The sequence below is a fragment of the Eumetopias jubatus genome, unplaced genomic scaffold (genome assembly GCF_037043125.1).
Source record: "Eumetopias jubatus isolate StellerSeaLion01/CBP00866 unplaced genomic scaffold, mEumJub1_p1.0 scaffold_2, whole genome shotgun sequence".
Taxonomy (NCBI): domain Eukaryota; kingdom Metazoa; phylum Chordata; class Mammalia; order Carnivora; family Otariidae; genus Eumetopias; species Eumetopias jubatus.
The window spans coordinates 129115463-129140472 of NW_028274808.1; the positions used below are offsets into that span (position 1 = coordinate 129115463).

Genomic DNA, 25010 nt, shown 5'->3' on the forward strand with positions numbered 1-25010 from the left:
AAACACAGTATCAAATTAATGTTCTATAACAAGGGCACTGGTTCTCACACAGGGTAATAAGGTCTTAAAATGTGACACTATAGCTAATTATTTTTAGAAACACAGGACCTACGTATTGATAAAGGATTTCCTAATAATGAATTGGTTCTCAGTTACAGAATCATTAATTCATCACTTGCTGAAAGGCTCTTTTTTGAAAGACTCTTGCAAATTTATCATTAGAGTTATATGAAATGTAAAGTGTAAACAATATTTTAAAAATAAAATTACAGGAGAAAATGATGACTAATTTCAATGCTTATCTTGATTTGTGCCTTAAACAACATCACTATTTATTAAATGTGACCTGGAAAGCAAAATAAGACGAGTAAAGTATTTAAAACACTTATAAATTTTTGTCTATGTGATTATTTTTGTGATGTGAATATATTTGACAGAGAGAGACACAGCAAGAGAGGGAACACAAGCAGGGGGAGTGGGAGAGGGAGAAGCAGGCTTCCCGCAGAGCAGGGAGCCCGATGCAGGGCTCGATCCCAGGACCCCGGGATCATGACCTGAGCCGAAAGCAGACGTTTAATGACTGAGCCACCCAGGCACCCCTGTGATGTTAAATAAAGATTTCATGAATATGAGGTGTGGCATCCTTGTTTTGTGGAAAACAATAATCCTTTGTTATAGAATAGACAAGACTAAGAGTTTTTATCATATAAAATTTATTGAAATTGTCTACACTGAAATAATATTAAACCAGATAATTGTTGATGGAATAATCATATCAAGCCAAAATGAAGGCAGTAGGCTTCATTATTTTTACTTCATACCTATGTTATACATCAGGTTTTATGAGTATCTTCTTAAAATAAACCTTATCAAAAATGTTAATATTCTGCATATAAGATCTTTGTAAAGGGTGGTGTTTCCAGTTTCTGTTTGTTTTTACTTTTAACATAATCAAAATATACATTAGGACTAAATTATAGCAAGTATATTAAAACCCATGGCTGGTATATGTGCTAGATTGTATCCATTGTTCACAGACACGATCTCTTTTTTTCTTCCCTCCCCCATTCTCTCTCGGTAGCTTTCCCATGAATAGAGTATATTTTCTGACACCTGTGTTTTCACTTATCCATGAGACATGCGGTAACCAGTGGAATGAGGGTAGAAGTGCCAGAATGCTACGTTTCAATTATTCCTTTAAGACACATTTCGTGATTCTAACTCATCCTCTAATCTGACTGCACTCCATCCTAAGAAGAGAATGCCCTGAGAAGCTGCTGATGCCAGAATGTGGAGATGTGTATCCCACACCTGAATCCCACCCTTAGCCAAAGCCAAGTTAAGCTGCTTTAGCTGATTTCAGAAAACCAAGCAGAACCACAGTCAATCCTAAATCCAATGAGCTCAGAGATGCACCGTGCAGTTGTTTGTTCTGCAACATTAGTGCAGCAAACCTAATATAGTCATTTCATTTTTCTCTAGCTTTATACTGACTTTATTCCAGGTTACTATAACATGACACATGTTTATGTTGTACTACTTTTAATTTGTTGTGGAATGCAACACAGTTAAAAAAATCAAACTACCTTTTAAATTAAGCATTGAGTAACCTTCAGGATTAAACAGCCCAGTGCCACAAAAATGCTACAAAAAGTTCTGCAAAATAGTTTGTAAAAGAAAATTATTTCAGATAACATTAGAAAAATTCTGTTTCTAGCATAGATTAGTTTTTATTCTTAGTTATGGGGAGAACTTAATAAGAAACAACTCTCATGTGCCCTATAGACATAGATATGTAGATTATAGATTGATGATTCTTGCTTTCTTTGTGTTTATAGTGTAATAAAGGAACTATCTCACAGTTAAATAAAAACAGCTCTGTCCTTGCATAGCACCATGTTAACTGAAATTCATACATATCAGAACCATGGCCTCACTTTTGCGTGGTTCAGTGGTAACTGAAATTTGATCAAAGCAATGGCATAGTTCCAATATGCACGGTTTCAGTAACATGGTACCATGCAAAATGAGGACTGCTGGCATTGTTGAACATTTTTCAGTTAGTAAAAAATAAGTTTGCAAAATTACTTGTATGTGTAGCGTTTTTAATATTGTTGCCTTAGGAATCATAATAAATGATTCACATTGGTCTTTCTTTCATTCTGTGTATTTGATGACTTTTTACCTTCTTCAAGATTTCTGTAGTTTCCATTTGTTTCAAGGAAAATATTGGTTGAATTAATCATGGTTGATTAAACTTAGTAATGTTTGAATAAATGACCAATGCATTCAATCAAAGGTTTACCAGAGGATCTCATAAAAATTTTGAAAAATGGAGAACACCTCAGTTTATGAGTACAAATCAATTACAAGAAATAGAATCTACTTGCCTTTTATAAATAGCAAAATTTATGTAGGAAATCTATTGTAGGAAATGTATCGTAGGAAATCTATTGATAAATTTATTGCTTTCAATTCTATTTTAACCTGTGGGTCAGTGCTCCATATATAATGCATTTGACTTAAATTCCAACTTGTCTAAACAAATATTATTGACTGAAATAATTTCCAGAATGAATTTTCTATTTGCTACTTTTTAATAAATCTGTCAGAAGTCATTTTCTGAACAGAACACAATGATTATTTGACGCTTTTCAAACTGTCCCTCAATAGCTCTATAACTATCACCATAGAAACCGAGGCCATTCTTATAAAGCCTCTTTAATTGTTGTGTCTTCAAGTAGAATCTATTGTGCTTTCACTGAGTTACGCTGGACCTATGTTATCTAAATTATGTTCCAGCAATACTGTTAAAGTTACATCATGAAATAGGTCCCACTTAATCTTTGAGATGTTTCTGTTTATTTTTAAACTCTGAGCAGATAACCACATTAAGACATTTTTACAAAATATATTATTAGAATGAACTCCTTTCTGAGGAAAATAAAAACATGAATTGACCTTAATTAATTTTAAAGTCACACTGTCTTGCAGCAGTAAAAGAAAAAAAGGTTTGACTTGTCCCCCTCCCCATTCTATCTCACTGCAAGGACCTGATAACTGTAGAAATATCTATTTATAATACAGAACCCCAAACTGAGTAACTGTGAGCCTTTTACTTAATGTCTTGGATCCTCAACCTCTATATCTGTAAAATGATGATCATTCCCTTTTATTTAGCACTGTCATTAAAAATAAATGATAATCTGGCATAAGCTATAAATCATTATTGATTTGTGTTATTATTATAATTACATGCTATTTCTGTTTACTTTTTAAAGTTCCCATATAAAAAATAGTGGGCATCGTTTAGCTCAAATATAATTAATTCTACAGTAGGGTATTATTTACTTGGGGAAATGATTTATATATTTTGCTGGCATGAAATACATTGTCATCTGTTATTTCAGGCCCTAAGTTGCCCAAAAAATGTCAATGCAGCTAAGCTGCAGCTACCTAGTAGATTGATAAATGTCCATTTCTAAAGTAAGTAGGCAAGGGGTGCCTGGGTGGCTCAGTCGGTTAAGTATCTGCTTTTGACTCAGGTCATGATCCCGGGGTCCTGGGATCGAGCCCCACATCAGGCTCCCTGCTCAGAGGGGAATCTGCTTTTCTCTCTCTCCCTCTGCCCCTCTGCACAGCTTGTTCTCTCTCTCTCAAATAAATAAAATCTTTAAAAATAAATAAATAAAGTAAGCAGGCAAAAGTAGCAAGTCATAATGAGCTAACCAATTTAGAAGATCAGTATCAAGTTGGCATTAACAGTGGTCATGTTAGTCTAAGTCAAATTCATAACAATAATAAGCCTTTGAATTGTTCCTTATAATTTTTTAAAGCACTGTTATTTAATTATACAACCTTTGGTTAGATTACTGATTTTAACCATTTCAACAAGAGGTGACAAGGTGTCAAAAGTTTAAGTGACTTTTCCAATGTAAAATCCAATTATCTAAAACTGGAGTAGGGGGTGGTACACTACATGAGTGTTCATACAAATAGTTACTTCAGATTAAAATCGGACCAAGATTATGAGAATCATTTCAATATTTAGAAGATTTTTAGTCAGGGTAATGTTGAAACCAGATTAGTATCAGGAACTAGAAATTATGACAGCAACTGAAAAAAATGTCAAATGAGAACAAAGAGAATCTACAGAAATCAAGTACCCAAGCAAGGAAAACCAGGGCCAGAAATCAAGGTAAGGTATACAGGCAGCAACAGTGCTGCGCTAGGAGCTGGAAAATATTATTCTGAATCAATGGCTATTTAACCCAGGATACCCATGTCTTGTCTATGGCTAGAACTGTTCTAAAAGTACGGTGGACCACAAGTTGGGACTGTGAGTTTTAAGGCATAAGGAGTTGATTAAATTGCAGAATTTTATTTTAACTGTTATTTGAGAAAAGCAGGTAAGTTTCAGAGAGGTTATGTAGTTTGCTCAAGGTCACCAAACTTTTAAGACACAAAACAAGAATTTAGAAGTGAAGTCCAAATTCCCAACAATTTCCCACTTTGCCCAAGATTAGCGAAATCTCAATCAATATTACAAGGATGTTGACCCCTAAGACTGAGGTCTTTACCACTGGCCTGTGTAATTCCTAAATAAGTCTTTAAAAGTAGAAATCTTCAAACAGCATACTAGTTCTCTCTACCTCATAGGTCAAAATAAGAGGATTTTCACTTACAAGATTGAAATATAAGATACTGAAATCCATTTTTAACACTTGAGATCATATTCCATTTCTCCATGTGGAAATATTTTCTCTTCATCTTTCCCCAGTACACTGATGTTAATGACCCTATATAATATACTGAAACATGAATCAAGAAAGTATGCTCTTTGAAAGAAATAAAAGTTGAAAATGGTTTTAGTTATCAGAGAAAACTTAATCATGGATTTGGAAAATTATCTACCCACATCATTAATTATTAATCCCAGAACTCCATAAAGTACAAGGCATTCTCATTATTTTAGTATTTATTATCCAAGTCCTCACATTTATGATTCTGTATAGAGAAGTAAAATCTGCCATACAATAAAATATTCACAAGTGAACTGACTACTTATAAAATGAATCCTCTCTCAAATACTCTCCCCTCCATTCCTATCCCCATTCTCAATACAATGTGCTTGAAAGACGATTTTTACATTAATTTAAAATTTTAACAGGCTTTGGGAAGGTCAATAAAATCCTGATCTATTTTTGTGAATATGATACTCTTAAACAGAACTATATACAATTGAAGTAAGTGATGTCATGATGTCAATGATACCTCAAGAGGTATCATTCTGTTTTGTTCAAAATACGTTACCTTCCCAATAGTTGTAATTATAATCTAATTGTTGTAAAATATAAAGTAAACACATTATTTTCTTGTTCTTTCAGTTCACAGCCACTTAAATCTTTTCTTGCTACTTCTTAGAACATTTTGGTCTCCATGTTTACTAGACTCACACTTAGAGAAGTTTTTCTTACACAAATTATATTTGGATCGTGCCGCGTTCTTCACGCATAGATCTTGGACTACCCGGGGGGTTTAAATGATCCTGTAGTCTAACCACTCATCTTAAATTTCCTCACAAATGGTGGTTCAGGGACAGGGAATGTGTTGACATCTCTACCACAACCCATATAACACTAGAAAAATATTCATTGTTTCAACCATTTATTTCATTTCACTTCAAGCATTTATTATTAGCATTTAACCATGCTGATAGCCCAGACTCTGAATCTGGTGCTATGCTAAGGCTTTCAAAAGCAATGGTGAGTAAGAGAAAGGCTCCCTGCACTCACCAAATTAAAAAAGAGAATTCATAAATACTCAGCAAACAAGTATATAATGTAAGAGAATATTCTTTTACATATATATGTATATACCTACACTTTAAAAAGTATATACATACATATATACAAATCTCCTAGGATAGTCTCACGGAATCTGTGTGTTTAACCATTATTTTAGTGAACACTATTAGCTTGGCACTAATTTTTTTTTTCCCACTAAACTTTTGTTCTAATGGGTCTCAAAATTCTGTGACAGATTTTTGGTCAAGTTGTTTCCATTAAAAAGTACTGATTTTAAAAACTAATAACTTAAAATTGCCACACACACACACACACACACACACACACACACACACACACAAAACCAAATGGTCCACAAAACATAGCTTGGCACTAATTTTTGATAGATGGCATTTGGGACCTGCTGTACCAACATATAAACTATATTTCTCACAGTCCTCCACATTTGTGTGTGTATGTGTTAACATATATAAAATATAAAATTTACAATTTTAAACATTTTAAAATATGTACTTGGGTGGCAATATGTACATTCGCACTGTTACACAACCATCACCACTTATCCATCTCCAGAACTTTTTCATCTTCCCAAACTGAAGCCGCACATCCATTAAACAATAATTCCCCATTCTGTCTTCCCCAGCCCTTGGAAACCAGCTTTCCACTCTCTGTTTCAGTGAACTTGACTACTCAAAGTGCCTCATATAAGTAAAACCACATAGCATTTGTCCTTTGGTGACTGGCTTATATCACTTAACGTAATGTCTTCAAGGCCCACCCATGTGATAGCATGTGTTGGTGTTTGCTTCCTTTTTTAAGCATGAATAATATTCCATCGTAAGTATATACCACATTTTGTGTATCCATTCATCTGCCAGTGGACACCTGGGCTGCTTCAACCTACTGGCTATTGGGACCAATGCTGCTATGCACATGGTGTACAAATATCTATTGGAGTCCCTTTGTTCACTTATTTTGGGTGTACACACAGAAGTGGAATTGTCGGATCATACGGTTATTCTATGTTTAATTTTGTGAGGAAACACTATACTGTTTTCTACACCAGCTGCATCACTTTCCCATACTTTTTTAAAAAGAGTTTCGGATATCACTGCACACATAGTAAAAATGCTGATGGGAGTCTGTCGTGAAGTGGCAGTCTTGCAGGTGACCAACAAACCTCCCTTTAAGGGTGTGAGCAGTGCAGAAAACAGCACATCTGTGATCCATTTTAACTTATGACTTCCATGAGCTTTTATTTTAAAGACAGAGTAACCATAACCTATTCCACAAATTTTTGACATATAAAATGCAAGCATGGTTACTTGGTTTCACATGAATAATTAGCATATACTTCTTATTATTCTGTCAATTTAATGGCTCAGAAGTAATATTCTCACTTAATAAATTCCTGTTTTCAGATTAACATATATTTCATTCCGTGGTTTTGATAAGTTTTTGAAAAGTTGTGCTATTACTATAAGGTAACAGTGCTGCACATAAGAAGTAGGAATATTTATTTGTAACATAAAGTACAGTAACATTTATAATTTTTAATAATTTTTGTATATATTTATGTAAATTTATATTTTGAAATGTTTTTATAATTTATAAATTTATTTTTATCATTACTGATATATAATTATGTGACTTCAATATGAAATTTTAATTGAGATTTTTGGTGATACTTTTATTTTGGGACAGGAGGAATGATCAATGCTTAACATCTATAAAATTAACAAACCCAGCAATATCTCTGAACCTTGAAATTGAAACAGAGTTACTTTTATGCCAAAAGAATATTAAATTTACAGAGTATACACAGGAGCTATTTTGACAACAGCATTCTTCCTATGAGCACGAAACATTCGTATACATAAAATACGCACAGGAGAAAAATATGAAATAACTCCCCTGAAAAAACTTATATTCTAAATATCTGAGTCTGCAATTTTTTTTTGTTTTTGCCTTTAAGATCTTTTAAGTCGAGTATCTCTCATTTATAATCTAAAGGAGAACTGATTAATAAAAATATATATGTAAAAGTGCCTCTGCCCTCTTGAAACTTAAGTAATTTCTCCTGGCATTAGAGATCATCCACTGTGTTAATAGTGGAATGGAGAATCAGTAAAATTAGAACCAAACTTTGTCTTTACTGGTATAGACAGACAAACTTCCATGAACTGGCCCTTCAACTCAACTAGATTTCTGAAGACAAATAGTAAGAGAGCAGTGTGTTCAATATCACCTGGCAATTCATTTAGCTTGCTTTTAAACTTCCATTTTACTCTCAGCTCAGTGTGTATGATTCACCAAAAAGTAGTTACAAATCTCCTTCCAGGGGCTCTGGGTCATCAAAGGACCACCTTGGGCCTAACATGTTAGCCTTGTTAAGAAGATAAAAACTATAAAAGATGTTGTAATATTCTGTTATAATATTCCCAATCCCATCCTGGTGATGGGTGAAATAAAATAATTTCCAATTTCTTTCTGGGTTTTATGTAGCCTCTAATAATTTATTTTCCCCTCCAGGTCAACTACTGGTGTAGGAGAAAATGTGATCAATAATTAGAGTAATACTACAATATATCTAACAAGAATTCCATGTTGTTGTTATTTTTTCTTTCTGAGATAAGGAGCAAAACATTTCTTTGTGGCATATTAATCTTATAGCCATGAAACTGAAACAAGTATTTAGTTTTAAATTTCAATGGTAGCCATTCACCCTTAAAAAAAAAAAATTCAAACTGCCCAGTAATTAATGATGTGAAAGATGTGGAAACCCCATTAAATTTAAATCATAAAATTTCTGTCTTTAATATCAGCCAGCTGTTTCCCATATTTTTTGACATTATCAATGTTCTGACAGTAAACTTTCATTCATTTTAAAAATGCTTTCTAATTTGTTTCTTATTTCAATTAAATGATAAAGCATGTATGCTCAGTTCAATTTAATGCAGTAATTTTCAGGTTTTTTTGTTTTAACTGATGAGTATATTTCCCTTGAAATATGTGAATTTCAAATGGAAAAATAGGAAGAAAAAAGAGATTACTTCTCTAGCTTTACTATATTACCCCATTCTGAGTGGATGATCAAGCATGGGATTATTTTCATTGTTATTTATAATTACATAGAAAAAAATACACTTAGAATAAAAAGTGTATAAACCTATCATTCTGAAAATTTCATTAGTCTAATATTGACTTTTGGCATTTATACACTTAACTTAGTCCTTAACATTATTCAGTCAATCAGCTTATGATGGGATAAAACAAGAAAATTAGAACATACATTGATGTTTTACTAAATTATCATCTGGAAAGTGACAGGTTTTAGGTTAGAAGACACTAGAATTTATAGCTTGATGTAAAAATAATGGACTAGTTTCTAAATAACAAAATGTTTAAAAATAGAAATTATAAATTCACTAATATTTAGTTCTTATTGCTTATTTTATCAAATTTTTGAAATTACATAGCACATGTGTTGTGATGAGCACTGGGTGTTATACACAACTAATGAATTGTTGAACACTACATCAGAAACTAATGATGTACTATATGTTGGCTAACTGAACAAGAAAGAAAAAAGAGAGAGAGAGAGAGAAAGAAAAGAAAGGAAAGAAAGGAAGGAAGGAAGGAAGGAAGGAAGGAAGAAAAGAAAGAAAGAAAGAAGAAAGAAAAAGAAAGAAAGAAAGAAAGAAAGAAAGAAAGAAAGAAAGAAAGAAAGAAGAAAGAAAGAAAGAAAGAAAGAAAGAAAGAAAGAAAGAAAGAAAGAAAGAAAGAAAAGAAAAGTAAAGAAAAAGAAAGAGAAAGAAAGGAAGAAAGAGAAGGAAAGAAAGAAATTACCTAGCACAAAGAAATGTTAAAACGGTAACTTAGAATGTCAGAGTAAAAGATTATGGGACCTTAGAAAACATTTATTTTAAATGTTTCATTGTAAAAAGGAGATAGGAATACAGAAATTACATTATTTACTTAAGGTAAGACATTCAGGCTATGAAAGACCTGGGTTATAATCCCACTTTGTAAATTTTAGTTTATTTTCTTTCTACTATATGGTATGGCTGCTTTTTTCAACTTTAAGATGTGAAATCCTTGACACTTTAGAACTTGGCTAACATCCCATATAAAAAGGGATTACAACTAAATTCAATTTAATAAAGTATAATGAACTACTAGTAAAAAGTACAACATAGCATTTTTCAGGGCATGTATTTAAAAATTTGCCACCATCCTAATTCTGAAGAAATCCCAAAAGTGCAACAAGAACTTTCAACCTTCTCAGTACAGATTTTTAAAAAGGCAAATAGTCAGAATGGCTAAAATTAACAAGTCAGGAAAGGACAGATGTTGGCGAGGATGCGGAGAAAGAGGAACCCTCCTACACTGTTGGTAGGAATGCAAGCTGGTGCAACCACTCTGGAAAACAGTATGGAGGTTCCTCAAAAAGATGAAAATAGAGCTACCATATGACCCAGCAATTGCACTACTGGGTATTTACCCCAAAGATACAAATGCAGGGATCCGAAGGGGTATGTGCACCCCGATGTTTATAGCAGCAATGTCCACAATAGCCAAACTATGGAAAGAGCCAAGATGTCCATCAACAGATGAATGGATAAAGAAGATGTGGTATATATATACAATGGAGTATTATGCAGCCATCAAAAGGAATGAGATCTTGCCATTTGCAATGACATGGATGGAACTGGAGGGTATTATGCTGAGCGAAATAAGTCAATCAGAGAAAGGCATGTATCATATGACCTCACTGATATGAAGAATTCTTAATCTCAGGAATCAAACTGAGGGTTGCTGGAGTGGTGGGGGGGTGGGAGGGATGGGGTGGCTGGGTGATAAACACTGGAGAAGGTATGTGCTATGGTGAATGCTGTGAATTGTGTAAGACTGTTGAATCACAGACCTGTATCTCTGAAACAAATAATACATTATATGTTTAAAAAAAAAAAAAGACGATGATGAAGATAGCAGGAAGAGAAAAATGAAGGGGGGGAAATTGGAGGGGGAGATGAACCATGAAAGACTATGGACTCTGAGAAACAAACTGAGGGTTCTAGAGGGGAGGGGGGTGGGGGCATGGGTTAGCCTGGTGATGGGTATTAAAGAGGGCACGTACTGCATGGAGCACTGGGTGATATACGCAAACAATAAATCATGGAACACTACATCAAAAACTAATGATGTAATGTATGGTGATTAACATAACAAAATAAAAATGAATTAATTAAAAAAAAACAGAGAAGATTGATAGAAAATATCTATCTTCAAAAAATACCAGCCTTCAATGTCTGGTGAGACACAGCACAAAATACAGGCAATTATATTTTTTGTCAAATAAGTACCACTAAACAGGTGTTCAAATATTATAGGAATGCATGGGAGAGTTCATTATTCTACAAATACCTTGATGTTCCCATCAATCATAGGGATTCTTTTTTTTAAGATTTTATTTATTTATTTGACAGAGAGAGAGAGAGAACACAAGCAGGGGGAGTGGGAGAGAGGGAAGCAGGCTTCCCACTGAGCAGGGAGCCTGATGCAGGGCTCGATCCCAGGATCCTGGGATCATGACCTGAGCCAAAGGCAGACGCTTAACGACTGAGCCACCCAGGCGCCCCAATTAAGGATTCTTTAATTCGAAGAGATTTGAGAATATTCATGAATGTTTATTATAGATACCTCTAAAAAACAGAGAAGGAAAATAGGCTCCTTCACATTTTACAACATGTTTTCTTAGAATTTTACTCCTAAAACTTCTCAGTGAAGTTTGCATTGCCAATGTTAGTTTTACAGACAACTACGGTTTAGAAATACAAACAGCCCTGTCCTGTCCCAGACATGGGAGTCAAGTTTCCAGACTCACAGTTAGAGATCTTTCTTTTCAATCTGTAGAATAAAATTACTGTTTGAATTCCATGTGACATCTTCAAAAATTACTATTATTCAAATATTTACTAAATTAATATTAACAATGGCTATGCATTAATCCAACCTAACTTTATTTTCAATTTGGTAGTGTCGAACAACTCTGATGGTTGGCTTTACGTTCTAAATCAAACATGGTATTTCACCTCAAACATAAATAAAAATTAATCAAATTATCCAGTATTTTTGAATACCTATTAATGTTTAATATTGTACATATTACACAAGATTTTAAAAAGGCAACATTTGTTGTAAAAGAGACTCAAATATAACCATGAAAAAGTATATTACTTCCTTTAAAACCAAGCAGATAATCACATGTTATGTGTAGGTAAATTTTAGGAAATCTTTAAAATCATAAATTCCATACAACATCATGTATTTTATAGGCCCTCTATCCTATTCTCATCCCCAACTTTTTCATATATGAGATATTAAATCAGTGCTTGTTATTGTTTTTCTTCTTTGTACCTGGAATTATTACACCAGAATACTGAATACTAAAAACAACCTTACGAAGCAGGTGCTAGTGTGCTTGTGTTTTCTGTGAGAGTACTTGACTTCAATAAAATTAGTAACCTGCACAATGTTATCTGGCTACTAAGTAGAAATATGTTAGATTTCAAACCTTTTCATTTTTCTACTAGTCTATCTCCCCTGGAAGGGGAAAAATGGTAAATTAATATTGAATCGTTTATAGTGTTATTAAGTAATTTATGCTATCATCTACACTACAGAATAAAATTCAAATGAAATATATTTCATTTATCTGAAAACAGAATTTTTCCATGGGTTAGCAGGTGCAGTTGTATGTTGCTTAAGAGCTACTTGCACAACAATGGTGATGCTCTTGCAGTCTTTCCCCATGATCTGATAAATTGCATTTACATTGCACCATGAAGAGTACAATGGCATGGTACCGCACTGGTGAACTGAAACAGTTCAGTCATCTTATCAGTCTGTCCCAATTTATCTGAATAATAGCAATTGTGTGTTCAGTGTATAAAGAAAGATTGTCAAACCAGATGTAAATGTTATAATACGATTTCTTGACTTGACAAATTGTCTGCACAAACAACCAGATATTATGACTCACTAAGGAGCAATAAACAGCAGAAAAATGAAATAACAACACTCAGTCGAGTGGAGTGGTTTCTCTGGGGATTTTTATGTATTTATTTGGTATTAAAACCCAGAGATTCTTGCCTAACACATGAAGTCTGAAAACAACTAACTTTCCTGAGTCTTGGGACGCCTGGGTGGTTCAGTTGGTTGGGCGACTGCCTTCAGCTCAGGTCATGATCCTGGAGTCCTGGGATCGAGTCCTGCATCAGGCTCCCTGCTCGGCAGGGAGTCTGCTTCTCCCTCTGACCCCCCCCCCCCATCAAGTGCTCTCTCTCTCTCTCTCTCAAGTAAATAAATAAAATCTTTTAAAAAAAACTTTCCTGAGTCTTTTTTTAAATTTATTTAATAAACCAGTGACTGATGTGAGCACATTTTCCAAAAGGTGAATAGATACTATGAAACACAGAAGGATCCACTCACAGGTAGTATCAATCAGTATAGCGTAATTCATCGAACACCTAGCCTGCCCCTCTTTCCTTCCCACCTTGGGCTTCTTCCCACATATTCAGGGTCTCACAGGCCAGAGAGAGAAAATGCCCCCGCCACCCCTCTAAGCTCTGTCCACCTCTGCCAGTGATCAGCTGCTCCTCTTCAGTCTCGCGGGCCATGGGTATTACACCCGAAAGGGGAGGACTCAGGGCTATCAGAGCAAGGAATTCTGAGCATGGTGGGGGATGGAGGTACAGGCCCCTATTGAGTGGGAACCCTAGGCTCTTTGGAACTCGTGCCTTGCAGAAAGAGGCGGAGCCAGAGAAGGGACATAACTCAATTCTGTCAAGTGCAGAACCCAAGGCAAGCATCCTGACTGCCTCAATTGAAGAGCAGTAGTACTAAGGGACAGATCCAGGTTTTGTGAGGCCTGGAGTTTACAAAATCTGGAGGGGTCTATTTGGAAACTAATAAATAAGAAGAAGAAGGAAAAAAAAATCCCACGACCCCTTCTAGGGCCTTGTGAAGGGCCCCAGTGCAAGTAAGCTTCCTCAGCTGCAGAGCCAATGTCCTCCTGCCTCTGAGTAAGAGGCAGAGAAGGGTACTCGGTAGGCCAGAAGAGTTTTAAGGAGATTTTGCCTGGTTCCAGGGCCTAGTGATGGGCACCCAAGTGGTCTCTTCAGGGTCACTCTCTGGCTGTTCCCTTACCAAGGATGGATGGGTGTCCTCTGCCTCTACTTCCTAGGTTTCCTGATGCTCCAGATAAGTCACAAAAACCTGAGCTCCCTGACCAACTCCGGGAGTTCAAAAAGGTGCTGCTTTTCCAGTGGGCCCAGCCATGTTCGACCGCCAGCTGATCTGGTCAGATATCAGATTCCAGTCCACAGTTGGCTTCAGTTTTCTCAGGCATAAATCAGCCAACTGTCCTTTGTGTCTCCAACTGCAGAGAACACATGCCAAACTCTCTGAACAATTCTCCTGAAGACCCTTCATTAGGCTACGGGGGAGACTCACATTCAGGCAACAGCTCTCTCCCTCAGAAATCTCTTCACTTATCTCTTCTAATAGCTGTTTCTACCTGGAACTGGCCAAAATCACAAACTGGTGCCAATTCTTTTAGAAAACTGCATGGGAAGAGAGCTGTTTTATATTCATAGTGGTATCCTGATATTTATCATGCCTCAGTTACAGTTCTTTTTTCCAATTAAAAATTGTTTATTAAAAGTCACAACTTTAACATCCCACAAACTGAAAGAATGATTTGCAATGCATATAGCCATTCAACTTTGGAAATCATACTATACAAGAACTTCTCTAAATAAAGACAAGAGAAATACAAATCCCCCAATAGAGAAATGGACAAAAGACAGGCAATTTATGGAACATGAAACACAAATGCCCAATACACCCTTGCAAAGATGCTCAACTTTGCAAGGGTCAATGTAAATTGCAAGGGTCAATGTAAATAAGTCAAAAAGTCAATGAGGAAATAAGTCAATGTAAATCAAAACCACATGAGATGCCATTTCACATTCATAAGCCTTGGAAGGCTTTATACTTCTGCCTATCTAAGTGGGCAAGGGTGTATATCACGGGGTCCCTAGAGGATGATTTAGCACTGTTGAAGTGAAAGGTGAAAGATGTATATGCCCTACAACTCTGCCATCCTACTTCCAGAGAAAGTTCATACCAACTCCAAGAGCCCATGAATGGTCATAGCAGAACTGTTTATAAAGCAAAAATTGTAAGCCATTGTAAGCCAGAAAGATAGATAGATATGTGTGTGTATAACATGTGTATATATATAAAAAATGGATATATTTTGATATATTTATATCATAGAATATTATACACCAACAAAAATAACTAAACTAGTGTTATAAGTTAAACATTATCAGCACACTGCTGAGTACAGGCTTTGCCTTCTGGATCCCTAAGGCCTATGGTGGGGAGGAGGGAGATGGACTCTGAATGGTCCCAGCATGAGAACCAGGACCTCTGTAGGAATGATCCAGGGAGGTAGATTTGAGCTAAAAATGAAGAAGAGTATTCTAACAGGCCAGGCTGGCCACAACAAAAAAAGTTGCCCTCTAAGGGAATGAGCTACCTGTCACTGGAGGTGTGCTAGCAGGGGGTTGGGCAACATCTTCATAGGCTGTGAACCAAGCATTGGATATGAGTAGTATAAGGGTGGGGCTGGATAAAGATGGTCATTATGATCCCCCTATACATACCCAGAGGTCCTGTAGTTTTATGATTCAGTGAATTTGCAAAGTGTAGTCAAAAGAGAACAGAGCTGGGAGCGCCCGGGTGGCGCAGTCAGTTAAGCATCTGACTCTTGATTTTGGCTCTGGTCGTGATCTCAGGGTGGCGAAATCAAGCCCCGTGAGGGGCTCTGCATTCATGGTAGAGTCTGCTTAAGACTCTCTCTCCCTCTGATCCTCCCCCCTCCCAACTCTCTCTCTCTCAGATAAATAAATAAATCTTAAAAAAGAGACAGAACAAAGCTAAATGAATATTCAAATTGTGCCACATCCATCCTATGCCAACACTGCTCCCTAATAAAAGGGCATGACCATGGCACAGGCAACGATGGGAATGAATCTCAAAAACATGCTGAAAAACAGAGGCCTGACACAAAAGACCACAAACTATGTGATTCTGTTTATACCATGCCTCAGTTTCTGATTTTTTTTTTTTTGAATGAGAGAGATTTAAGAAACCAAGATGGTAAATGAAAACTAGGAGGGAAAATTATTACTAAGGAATCATACTATTTACATAAGGATGTAAATGGCACTTCCTCATATTTATGTGCATTTTCAGTGAGAATCAGTGAAAAGGATTAAGAATTTTGTGCAAAGCATGTTTATACATACATGTTTCACATTTATATAGTGCCACTGATAGCACTCAACAGAAATTAAAAGAATATCCAAACTCCTCCTTAACTAAACTATTACTAATTCAAAATAACATGGTAGGATCATCACAATATTATATTACTTTATCATAATAATTGGCAGCGCAGATATTTCTTCTTTATCCTTACTGTGAGTGCTTAATAATATACTGTAAGTTTTAGTTTAATAACTTTACTGAATTTGCCTGGGTTCCAGGATATATATTGGCTCAGTTCTCTTCACATTTCACCATCCCAATGCCAGCACTCTAGTCCAAGCTACTGTCAGCCCTCACTACTGGCCTCACTAATAGACTCTCAACCTGTCCTTGATTAGTGTTGTGCTAGTAAATGGTTAGCCAGCTCTCTGGGGAAGGGAAAAGCCCTGATCTGCAGGCTTTGCCAATTACTAGGGTATAAATACACCTGCTTCAGCTGATTTCAACTTTCCAAAGTAAGATCACCAAGTCTGGAGCTGGGAAAAAAAAAGAGTAACAAACTTGCCTCCCAAGCAGCTCTATCACACCACCGTCCTCACATGTCACCTGAGCTCTGCTTTAAAAGACATGTTTTTAGCTTGTTTTTATTCCCACCAGTCTTCTTTCAATTTTTCCCTGCTCCCAGACATCAGAGAGTGTTTGAACAAGCTTTTCCCTCTGCTGGGAAAGTCCTCCTTTGCTTTCTCACTTACTGAACTAATATCCTACAGAAATTTAGCTTGTGTCACCTCCTCAGGGAAGTTTTCCCTGACCTTCTTGCTAAGTTAAAACTCCTTACTATAAGCCCTCATTACATGATATACCTCTACATTACAGCCATTGTCACATCCACAATCTTGCATTTCTTGTTGTAATTAATCAATTAGCATGTCTCCCTGACTACACTCTAAGTTTTCTTGAAAGACAACACCTGCTTTTTACTTAAAAACCCCAGCCGGGAGTCCAGTGTGAAGATCAAAGCAAATACTCAAGAATTACCTATTTCTGATGGATTAAATTAATGAATAAATATCTACCTGAAAGCATACATAAATATATCCCCCTGAAATTTGTAAAAGAAAGTTGGGGATTAGTCAATATTCGGATTCTTTGATGTGTCTCTAGAACAACTACAGTTTGTGTATAACTTCATATATGACATTAGAGAGTACTTAATTTTTTCCAAATTTAACATATATACATTATTCATTCAGATAAAACTAAATAAAAAGAGCTGATAGAACTTTAAATTTGTGTCAAGACTCTCTAAGAATAAAATAGGTTTAGCCATTCTTAAAAAATAAGACATTCTGTACTAAATGATAGCATCCGTGTCCTTTCAGAAGTAGCTCAAAGAACCTTCTTCACGTCAACGACATGAAGCATTATTACGAGGAGGCCTTGAAACTTTGAGTGAATGACAAGATGTTTACATAAAGCCTTATTTTCACAAATTGAAACAATACACCAAATATCTTAGGAAGTTTAGATTTCTCTATATAAAATAAAACAAAAACACAGAAGTGAACAAAAAATAATAGAATTATTTCTCTCTTCCTCTTACCTCTTTATTTCTAAATTTACAATAGCCATAAAATCCCTTCATTTCAGATATTGAGCCATAGTATGTACAAAGTACATGAATTTCAACAAACCCATTTCTAATGAAAGCACAAAATAAAATGCAATGCATAACCTATCATGGAAGCAGTACTCTTTTATTCTCTTCAGAGTCTGAATTTTATATACAGCTCATTAAGCACTCATTTGTATGTTAACTGTGATTTGAGAAATATATAGGTTTGAGTAACAGCTGAGTGGCTAGATATGTGGATATATCTTTAATATTACCATTTTATTTATAAAGCTTCACACTAAAAGCTTCAATCTCAACATTCTATGCTTATGATCAAATTATTTGAAAATTGTATAGACTCTTTTTGGATCATATAGATTTTTCTATTTTTCTAGCAAAGTTATTCTTTCTATGGTATTTAGGTACCTATCAGACTAAACTAAAAAACAAAATCCACACCTTTATTTTCCAAATTAAGATGAACTTTAGATATATCAATAAGAAAAAATCTGCTTCTTTTCCACCACAGAGCTCAGAATGTAGCTTTCCCTCCTAAAAGATTAGATATTTTCTCCCTATCATTTGCTCTGCTGACAAATTTATACTTTATCCCTAATAGAAATTCCTAATTCTTATTTTTTCTTTGTTGAATGTGACTAAAAACTGATAAATACATAACAATTTTTAAAATAGAAATATTTCAGTCATAAAATATTTTTTACATTCTAAAGTGACATATCAATACAATGGTGTAATCATGACCAATATTTTGGCTTTATTTTCATATGTTTATACTGATAAATCAATAAGCCTGACCTAACTTTGGACAATCATATGCCTAACCAAAATCTCTATCTTACATTGATAAATAACATCTGCTGCTTTTATACCGAGTTTTATCTTTTCAGGTATGTTTTACCTCTTCACCTGGATTATAACATCCTCAAAAACACGTTGTCATCTATATTATGTCTCCTGTACAATCTTATGTATTTTGAAGCACATATACTGAGATTATTACAGTTCTTCTTAGCAAGAGATTTGCTGAATTCTGAATTACATGACTCTACTGAGTCCTATGTTTCAAAAATGCAATGGTTTATGAATTTATCATATGAAGCCTGTATAATTAGAGGGGAAATTTACTTAAAGAAATAATTCCATCCTGAATTTAAAGAAAATACTAAGTATCTAAAGACAATGTTTCAACTTACAACATTCTAATATCTCAGTATTATACTGGTGGATTATTATATTTCCTAATTGGAAATCCAAAAACACAAAACTAATACCATACAAACCTTTGGTAACTTCACTTATAAAAATGTGATATGGTTATTTCCCAAATATATTTGTTGTAAAAAAGTATAAACCTTTTTTTTATGTTCAGTTAGCCTCTGTATAGTACATCATCAGTTTCTGATGTAGTGTTCAATGATTCATTAGTTACGTATAACACCCAGTGCACATCACAACACGTGCCCTCCTTAATTCTCATCACCCTGTTAACCCCTCTCCCTCAGGGTCCATAGTCTCTCATGGTTCGTCTCCCTCTCTGATTTCTCCCCCTTCAGATTTCCCTCCCTTCCCCTGTACTCTTCCATGCTATTGTTTATGTTCCACGTATGAGTGAAACCATATGATAATTGTCTTTCTCTGCTTGACTTACTTAGCATAAACCCCTCCAATTCCATCCATGTCAGTGCAAATGGTGGGTGTTCATCCTTTCTGATGGCTGAGTAATATTCCATTGTATATATAGACCACATCTTCTTTATCCATTCATCTGTTGAAGGGCATCTCGGCTCCTTCCACAGTTTATAAACTTTTTTTTTATGTTATATTAATCACCATACATTACATCATTAGTTTTTGATGTAGTGTTCCATGATTCATCGTATAAACTTTTTTTATATTATTTCCTTTCTATTGTGTTTCAGGCATTTCACTATAAGGTAACTTCCACATTGAAAAGAAACAAAGTGTGGTCAAGGTCAAAAAAGTTTCAAAAACAAAGCTGCCCAAGGCCTGAATTCCTAACCACCAAGTTATACCACCTCTCAATAGCACAGCTAGATCAGATAATATGAAATAAGCGAAAAACATTTGAAACAAGAAATAAAGATATGCATAATTATACTTTAATGTGATATTTCAATGCCAATGGTTTGAATATAATAAAGAACTGTGACTTTTAAAACTAACGGTGATATTACTACCTATGTTGACCACCTGTTGTTTTGACTTCTTAGCATCTACTCCTGCCTTCTTTTATCAACATCAGCCATATTCAAGTACAGAATCACTCTTCCCCTCTCACTTTCACTCTGCTCCAGAGTTTGTCCTATAACCTGGCTCTAGTCAATCATACCATAGAATACTCCCAGACACAGCAATTGTTTCACCATAGTCATGTCAAATAAGCTAAGCTAGTTAAAAGCAGTGACATTCAGATCTCAGTTTTTGTTTTGTTTTGATTTTGATTAAATCCACTGGATTTATTGAAAAGGTAAAAATCTGTTCCAGTAGCTACAGAAGGTAGTAACATCACCTTTAGAGGACCCTCCTTGAAAATGAAAACTACAGAGAGGAAAGCAGAGCAAAGACAGGCAGATGGAAAGAATGAGCCTCCATGACACCATCTGAGTATTAGACCCAGCCATACTTAAGGAAATTTCTATCTCTATACTTTTTAATTATATGAACCAATAAGAACCACTACCCTTGGTTTTTCTGAAACCAATTTACATTGAGGCTTCTCTCATTAGCAAATCAAAGTTTTGAATTAATCACTATGCCTCTGTATTTATATTGTGTTCTTGCAATATATTCCATCTATCAATTAATTCTCAAAATAGCAGTGTGAGAAATGAAGAGCATAGGTAATCTCCATTTGATACAATGGCCACTATGAATAGCTTCATTAAGATCTCAGTTAATGTTAGAAAAAATTTAAAATATTAGATGTATTTGCCTTCCTGGTCAGCTGAAATGGTAAGAATATAATAGAGACATTAATCAAGTAATCAATAAGTAATTGAATGTGAAATGTAAAGAGAAAACATATTGAGATTTTAAGAAAAGAAAAACAATGGTAGCTTTACATAAATACAGAAGTCAGAAAGTTTAAGGGGGCTACAGGAGTCATTACTTTGGTTTTAGGCATACCTAGCATAAGATTCTGGTAGGATGTCTAGTTAGACAAGTCAGGTCAGCAACTTTAAATATTAGACTTGCATTCAGAAAAGCCTTCAGAAGAAGAATATATATCTGTAAGTCATTGGTAACATTGATAATTGAAGCTATGGAAGACACAACATAACTAATACTTCTGTGGATTTTTAGATTTCAGGTCCTTTACTAATATCACTTCACTTAATACAATGACTGTAAAAGGATGGTGATATCACTCCAATTAACAGATGAAGAAAGGAAAGCACAGAGAGCTTAAGTAAAGGGTCCCCAATTTCCATATACATATATATATGGATATATCCATATATATGTCCATATATATATATATATATGGATATATATATATAGTATCAGAATTAGGATTTTAACCAAGGACTCTCTGACTCAGAAAAACAAAAACAACAAAACGTCCATGAATGAATGAATGAATGAATGATGTTAAGGGAGAATGTTTAATAAGAAAGTAGATTCATAGAATTCAGAGAATACAGAGGAGTATCAGAGTATATGTAGGGTAAAAGAAAAAAAAAAAAAAGGCCAGTCAGTTAATAGTCTGCTTTAATATACATGTCAGAATAAAGAAGAATGAATATTTATGAACTAAGGAGTGAACAAAGGTATTTTGTGCAAGCAAATAACACTGTTCCCAGTTTTAAGCAGAATCACTAAAAGATAATTAAAAGAATTTAAGAGCCTATTTATAAATATATAGATAACTTATGTAAACTCATACATGCATTGTAGAAAATGCATTTGAGTTTTCTAATATAATTCAATTGGCATATATGAGATGTAATTTTCCTATTAGACAAAAAAATTGGAACCTAAAACTTAGACTATATTAAGAGCAGCTAAATTGTTTTCACTTTTAAACTATATTAAAACTGAATTACAATCATTACTTTCTGAAATGGTTAGTATCTCTTTTCTCTATAATGAGAATATTAATACTATCTTCATGCTATCAAATATATACATTGCTCCATTTGAATTCAACATTATTGAATATAACATTAAGGGATTTTCTAATTGATTTCACAAAGAGTATCAGGCACTATCATGTTCCAGGAAACTCTGTCCTCGGGAACTTATCCAGTAGAATTACATCAGAAACAAACAAGTATGATACAGTGTAAACCAATGGGGAAAACTGAAGGTGCTTCAAGGTAACTACCACCCGGCTCAGATGGTGGTCAGCCAGCAATCACTGGCAACACCACACATCACTTAGTCTCCAATCTGAGACCTTAAAGTGGGAATGGCACTAGTTCACTGGAAAATATCAGTAAACTTTCCCTTTGCATTTATATAATGCATACCTAGAAATATTCTAATTTATTTGCTATTTCAGGTTCATGTAGTTTACATTTGTTATCATTAATTTCTTTGTAAGAAAAAATCTATTTATTCAATATAAGATCAAATCTAAATTTAAGTGAAACTTGATCTGTTTAAATAGCAAAAATATAGAAATATTAAATACTGTAAAGTCTTAATTTAGAGTAATTTATTTAAAATAGTTACAAATAAAAAAGTTACAAATAGCAACTTTCATTCCTTATAAAATGCAAACCAACTATAAGCTAAGAAGTTTATATTAAAAACTGATCACATTTTAGATGACTAAAGCCTGACTATAAAATAAGCCATCCAAGAACAGTGCACCCATAATCACAGTGTTAAAGAAATAAAGTGCTGCATGTCCCTAAGGTAAGCTAACAGAATGAAACTTGAATGGTATACAGTTCCAACACATGAAGGTAGAAGATGCAGAAGTTACTCACTGAGACAGTAAAGGATAGCTTGATATTTAAAATACTATAAAAATTACTTCTGTCCTTTCAACATACTAGTGTTCACACATTCATTATAAATCATAATTTCTGAGCAATTTAATTCTGATCAGTTATCTAATTAGTTTTACAGAGTTCTGAAAAATCCAAAAAATAACTTACTGTTTGGAAGGTTCAGGAAATTTTAGTTCTTCTCTTTTCTTCATTTCTATCGTTGGTAGAACCACAGCAGCACATGAGACTACAGAGTGATAAGAATCCTCCCGGCAAACTGTTTTATTAAAAAAATTAATTGTAAATGTCAAAATTATTTATTGACTATTCTCACTTTCCATTTTCCATTCTTTTATTTTCAAACAAAATAGGTAATTTAACTAAAACATTAATTATCATTAAATTACCCTTAATTATCATTTTCCACTCTGTCGTTCCACTTGCTTGCTGAATGACCCTAGGCAATTTTTCTTTTTTTAAGTCACACAGTGGAAAAGGTGTTGCCAATATGTTATAGTCCTTCATTTAAAAAAGCTTTGCACTGAAGAATAAGAAGTGCATAAATCATATATAGCTAAATGAATCTTTGAAAAATGAACACACCTGTTTAATCAGCATTATGATCAATAAACATTACCAGCACCCTAAAATTCTGTGGTACCCCTTCCCAATCACTGTTGTAGCCTCCAAACTTGACCATTATTATTAAACAACCATAGATTGGGTTGGTCTATTTTGGACCTTTGTATAAAGGAAATCATGCTCTTATGTGTGTGCACTAATTTATATGTGACTTGTTTCATTCAATACACATTTGTAAGACTCATTCATGTGCCACAGCACTTTGTCCATTCTCAGAGCTGTGTAGCAGTCCATTGAAGGAACAGACCACAACACATTTATACATGTTGTTGGTGATGCAGTCCATTGAAGGAATAGACCACAACACATTTATACATGTTATTGGTGATGCAGTCCATTGAAGGAATAGACCACAACACATTTATCCATGTTACTGGTGATACAGTCCATTGAAGGAATATACCACAACATATTTATACATTTTATTGGTGATGGACACTTAGACTCCTCTAGTCTGAGGCTATTTTGAAATGTCTGTAAACATACATGCACTTTTTTTTCTTTTGGTGCACAAATAAATTTGTATTGAAAAATACCTAGGAACTGTTCATAGGATATGTCCATATATTTTACCTTCAGCTTTAGTAGCTATTGCTAAACAGTTTTCTGAACTGATTGCACTGATTTGCATTCCCCAAAACAGAAGAAGAGTTTCAGTTGTTCCACATCTGTATCAACACTTAGTTTGGCCAGTTTTTAAAATTTTAATCTTATATGAATTTTTTATTGCTGCATGACAAATTAACACAAACATAGCAGGATAAACAGCACCCAAATTATTATCTCATAGTTCTGTAAGAAGTCTAGTGAGCTCAGTTGAGTTCTCTGATTAAGGTCCCACTAGGGCAATGCCAGGTTCGCAGCTAGGCCATACTCTTACCTAGAGTCTCTAGGGGAAGAACCCACTTTTGAGCTCACTAAGGTGGTTAGAAAAATTTAGTTTCTTGGAGTAGTAGGAATCAGGTCTCCTTTTTCTTGCTGGCTATTGGCCAGTGACCAGTCTGAGCTACTAAAAGCTCCTCACAGGTCAGTGGCCAATGGCCTGTCTATCAAGCAATGAAGAACATCCTTCACATTGAAACACTCTCATGCTTCAAATTTCTCTCATACTCTGATTTCTTATGCTGCTAACAACTGGGGCGGGGGGAACATTCTCTGCTTTTAAAGGGTTCATGAGATTAGGTTAGGCCCATATAGATGATCTCCTTTTTGATTAGCTCAGGGTCAACTGGTTAGTAATCTTAACTACATCTACAAAGTCCCTTTTGCCACAGAACATAACTTAATTACAGTAGTGACGTCCCATCTTTCCAGGGGAAGAAATTACACAAGGGTTAGATTCATGTGTCAGCTTAGAATTCTGCCTACCACAGCTATTCCTCTAAGTGTATAGTGGTATCACATTATGTCTTTAATTTATATTTTACTGATAACTAATAAAGTAACTGTAAATTCTTGTTTTACATGATTCTGATAAGCACAAATTTTAGTTATATGGTTTAGTTCAATAATACAAGGAACTCCCAAAAATATGATTCACATTTCAGTTCACATGGTACATCTACTATGTGTGATTGTATAAATTACAAACTTCTCTAGTAGCCCTTCAATCCACAAATC

The 25010-nt window shown here is 34.6% G+C and overlaps 1 protein-coding gene across 1 annotated transcript in view; it reads right to left on the reverse strand.

The window, feature by feature from the left end:
- The window catches only part of CCSER1 (coiled-coil serine rich protein 1), a 723573-nt gene that overhangs the window by 398784 nt on the left and 299779 nt on the right, over nucleotides 1-25010 (reverse strand). The window contains exon 5 of the mRNA XM_028117742.2: nucleotides 22917-23025. Coding sequence (XP_027973543.1) covers nucleotides 22917-23025 — 109 coding nt within the window. The remainder of the gene's footprint in view (nucleotides 1-22916; nucleotides 23026-25010) is intronic.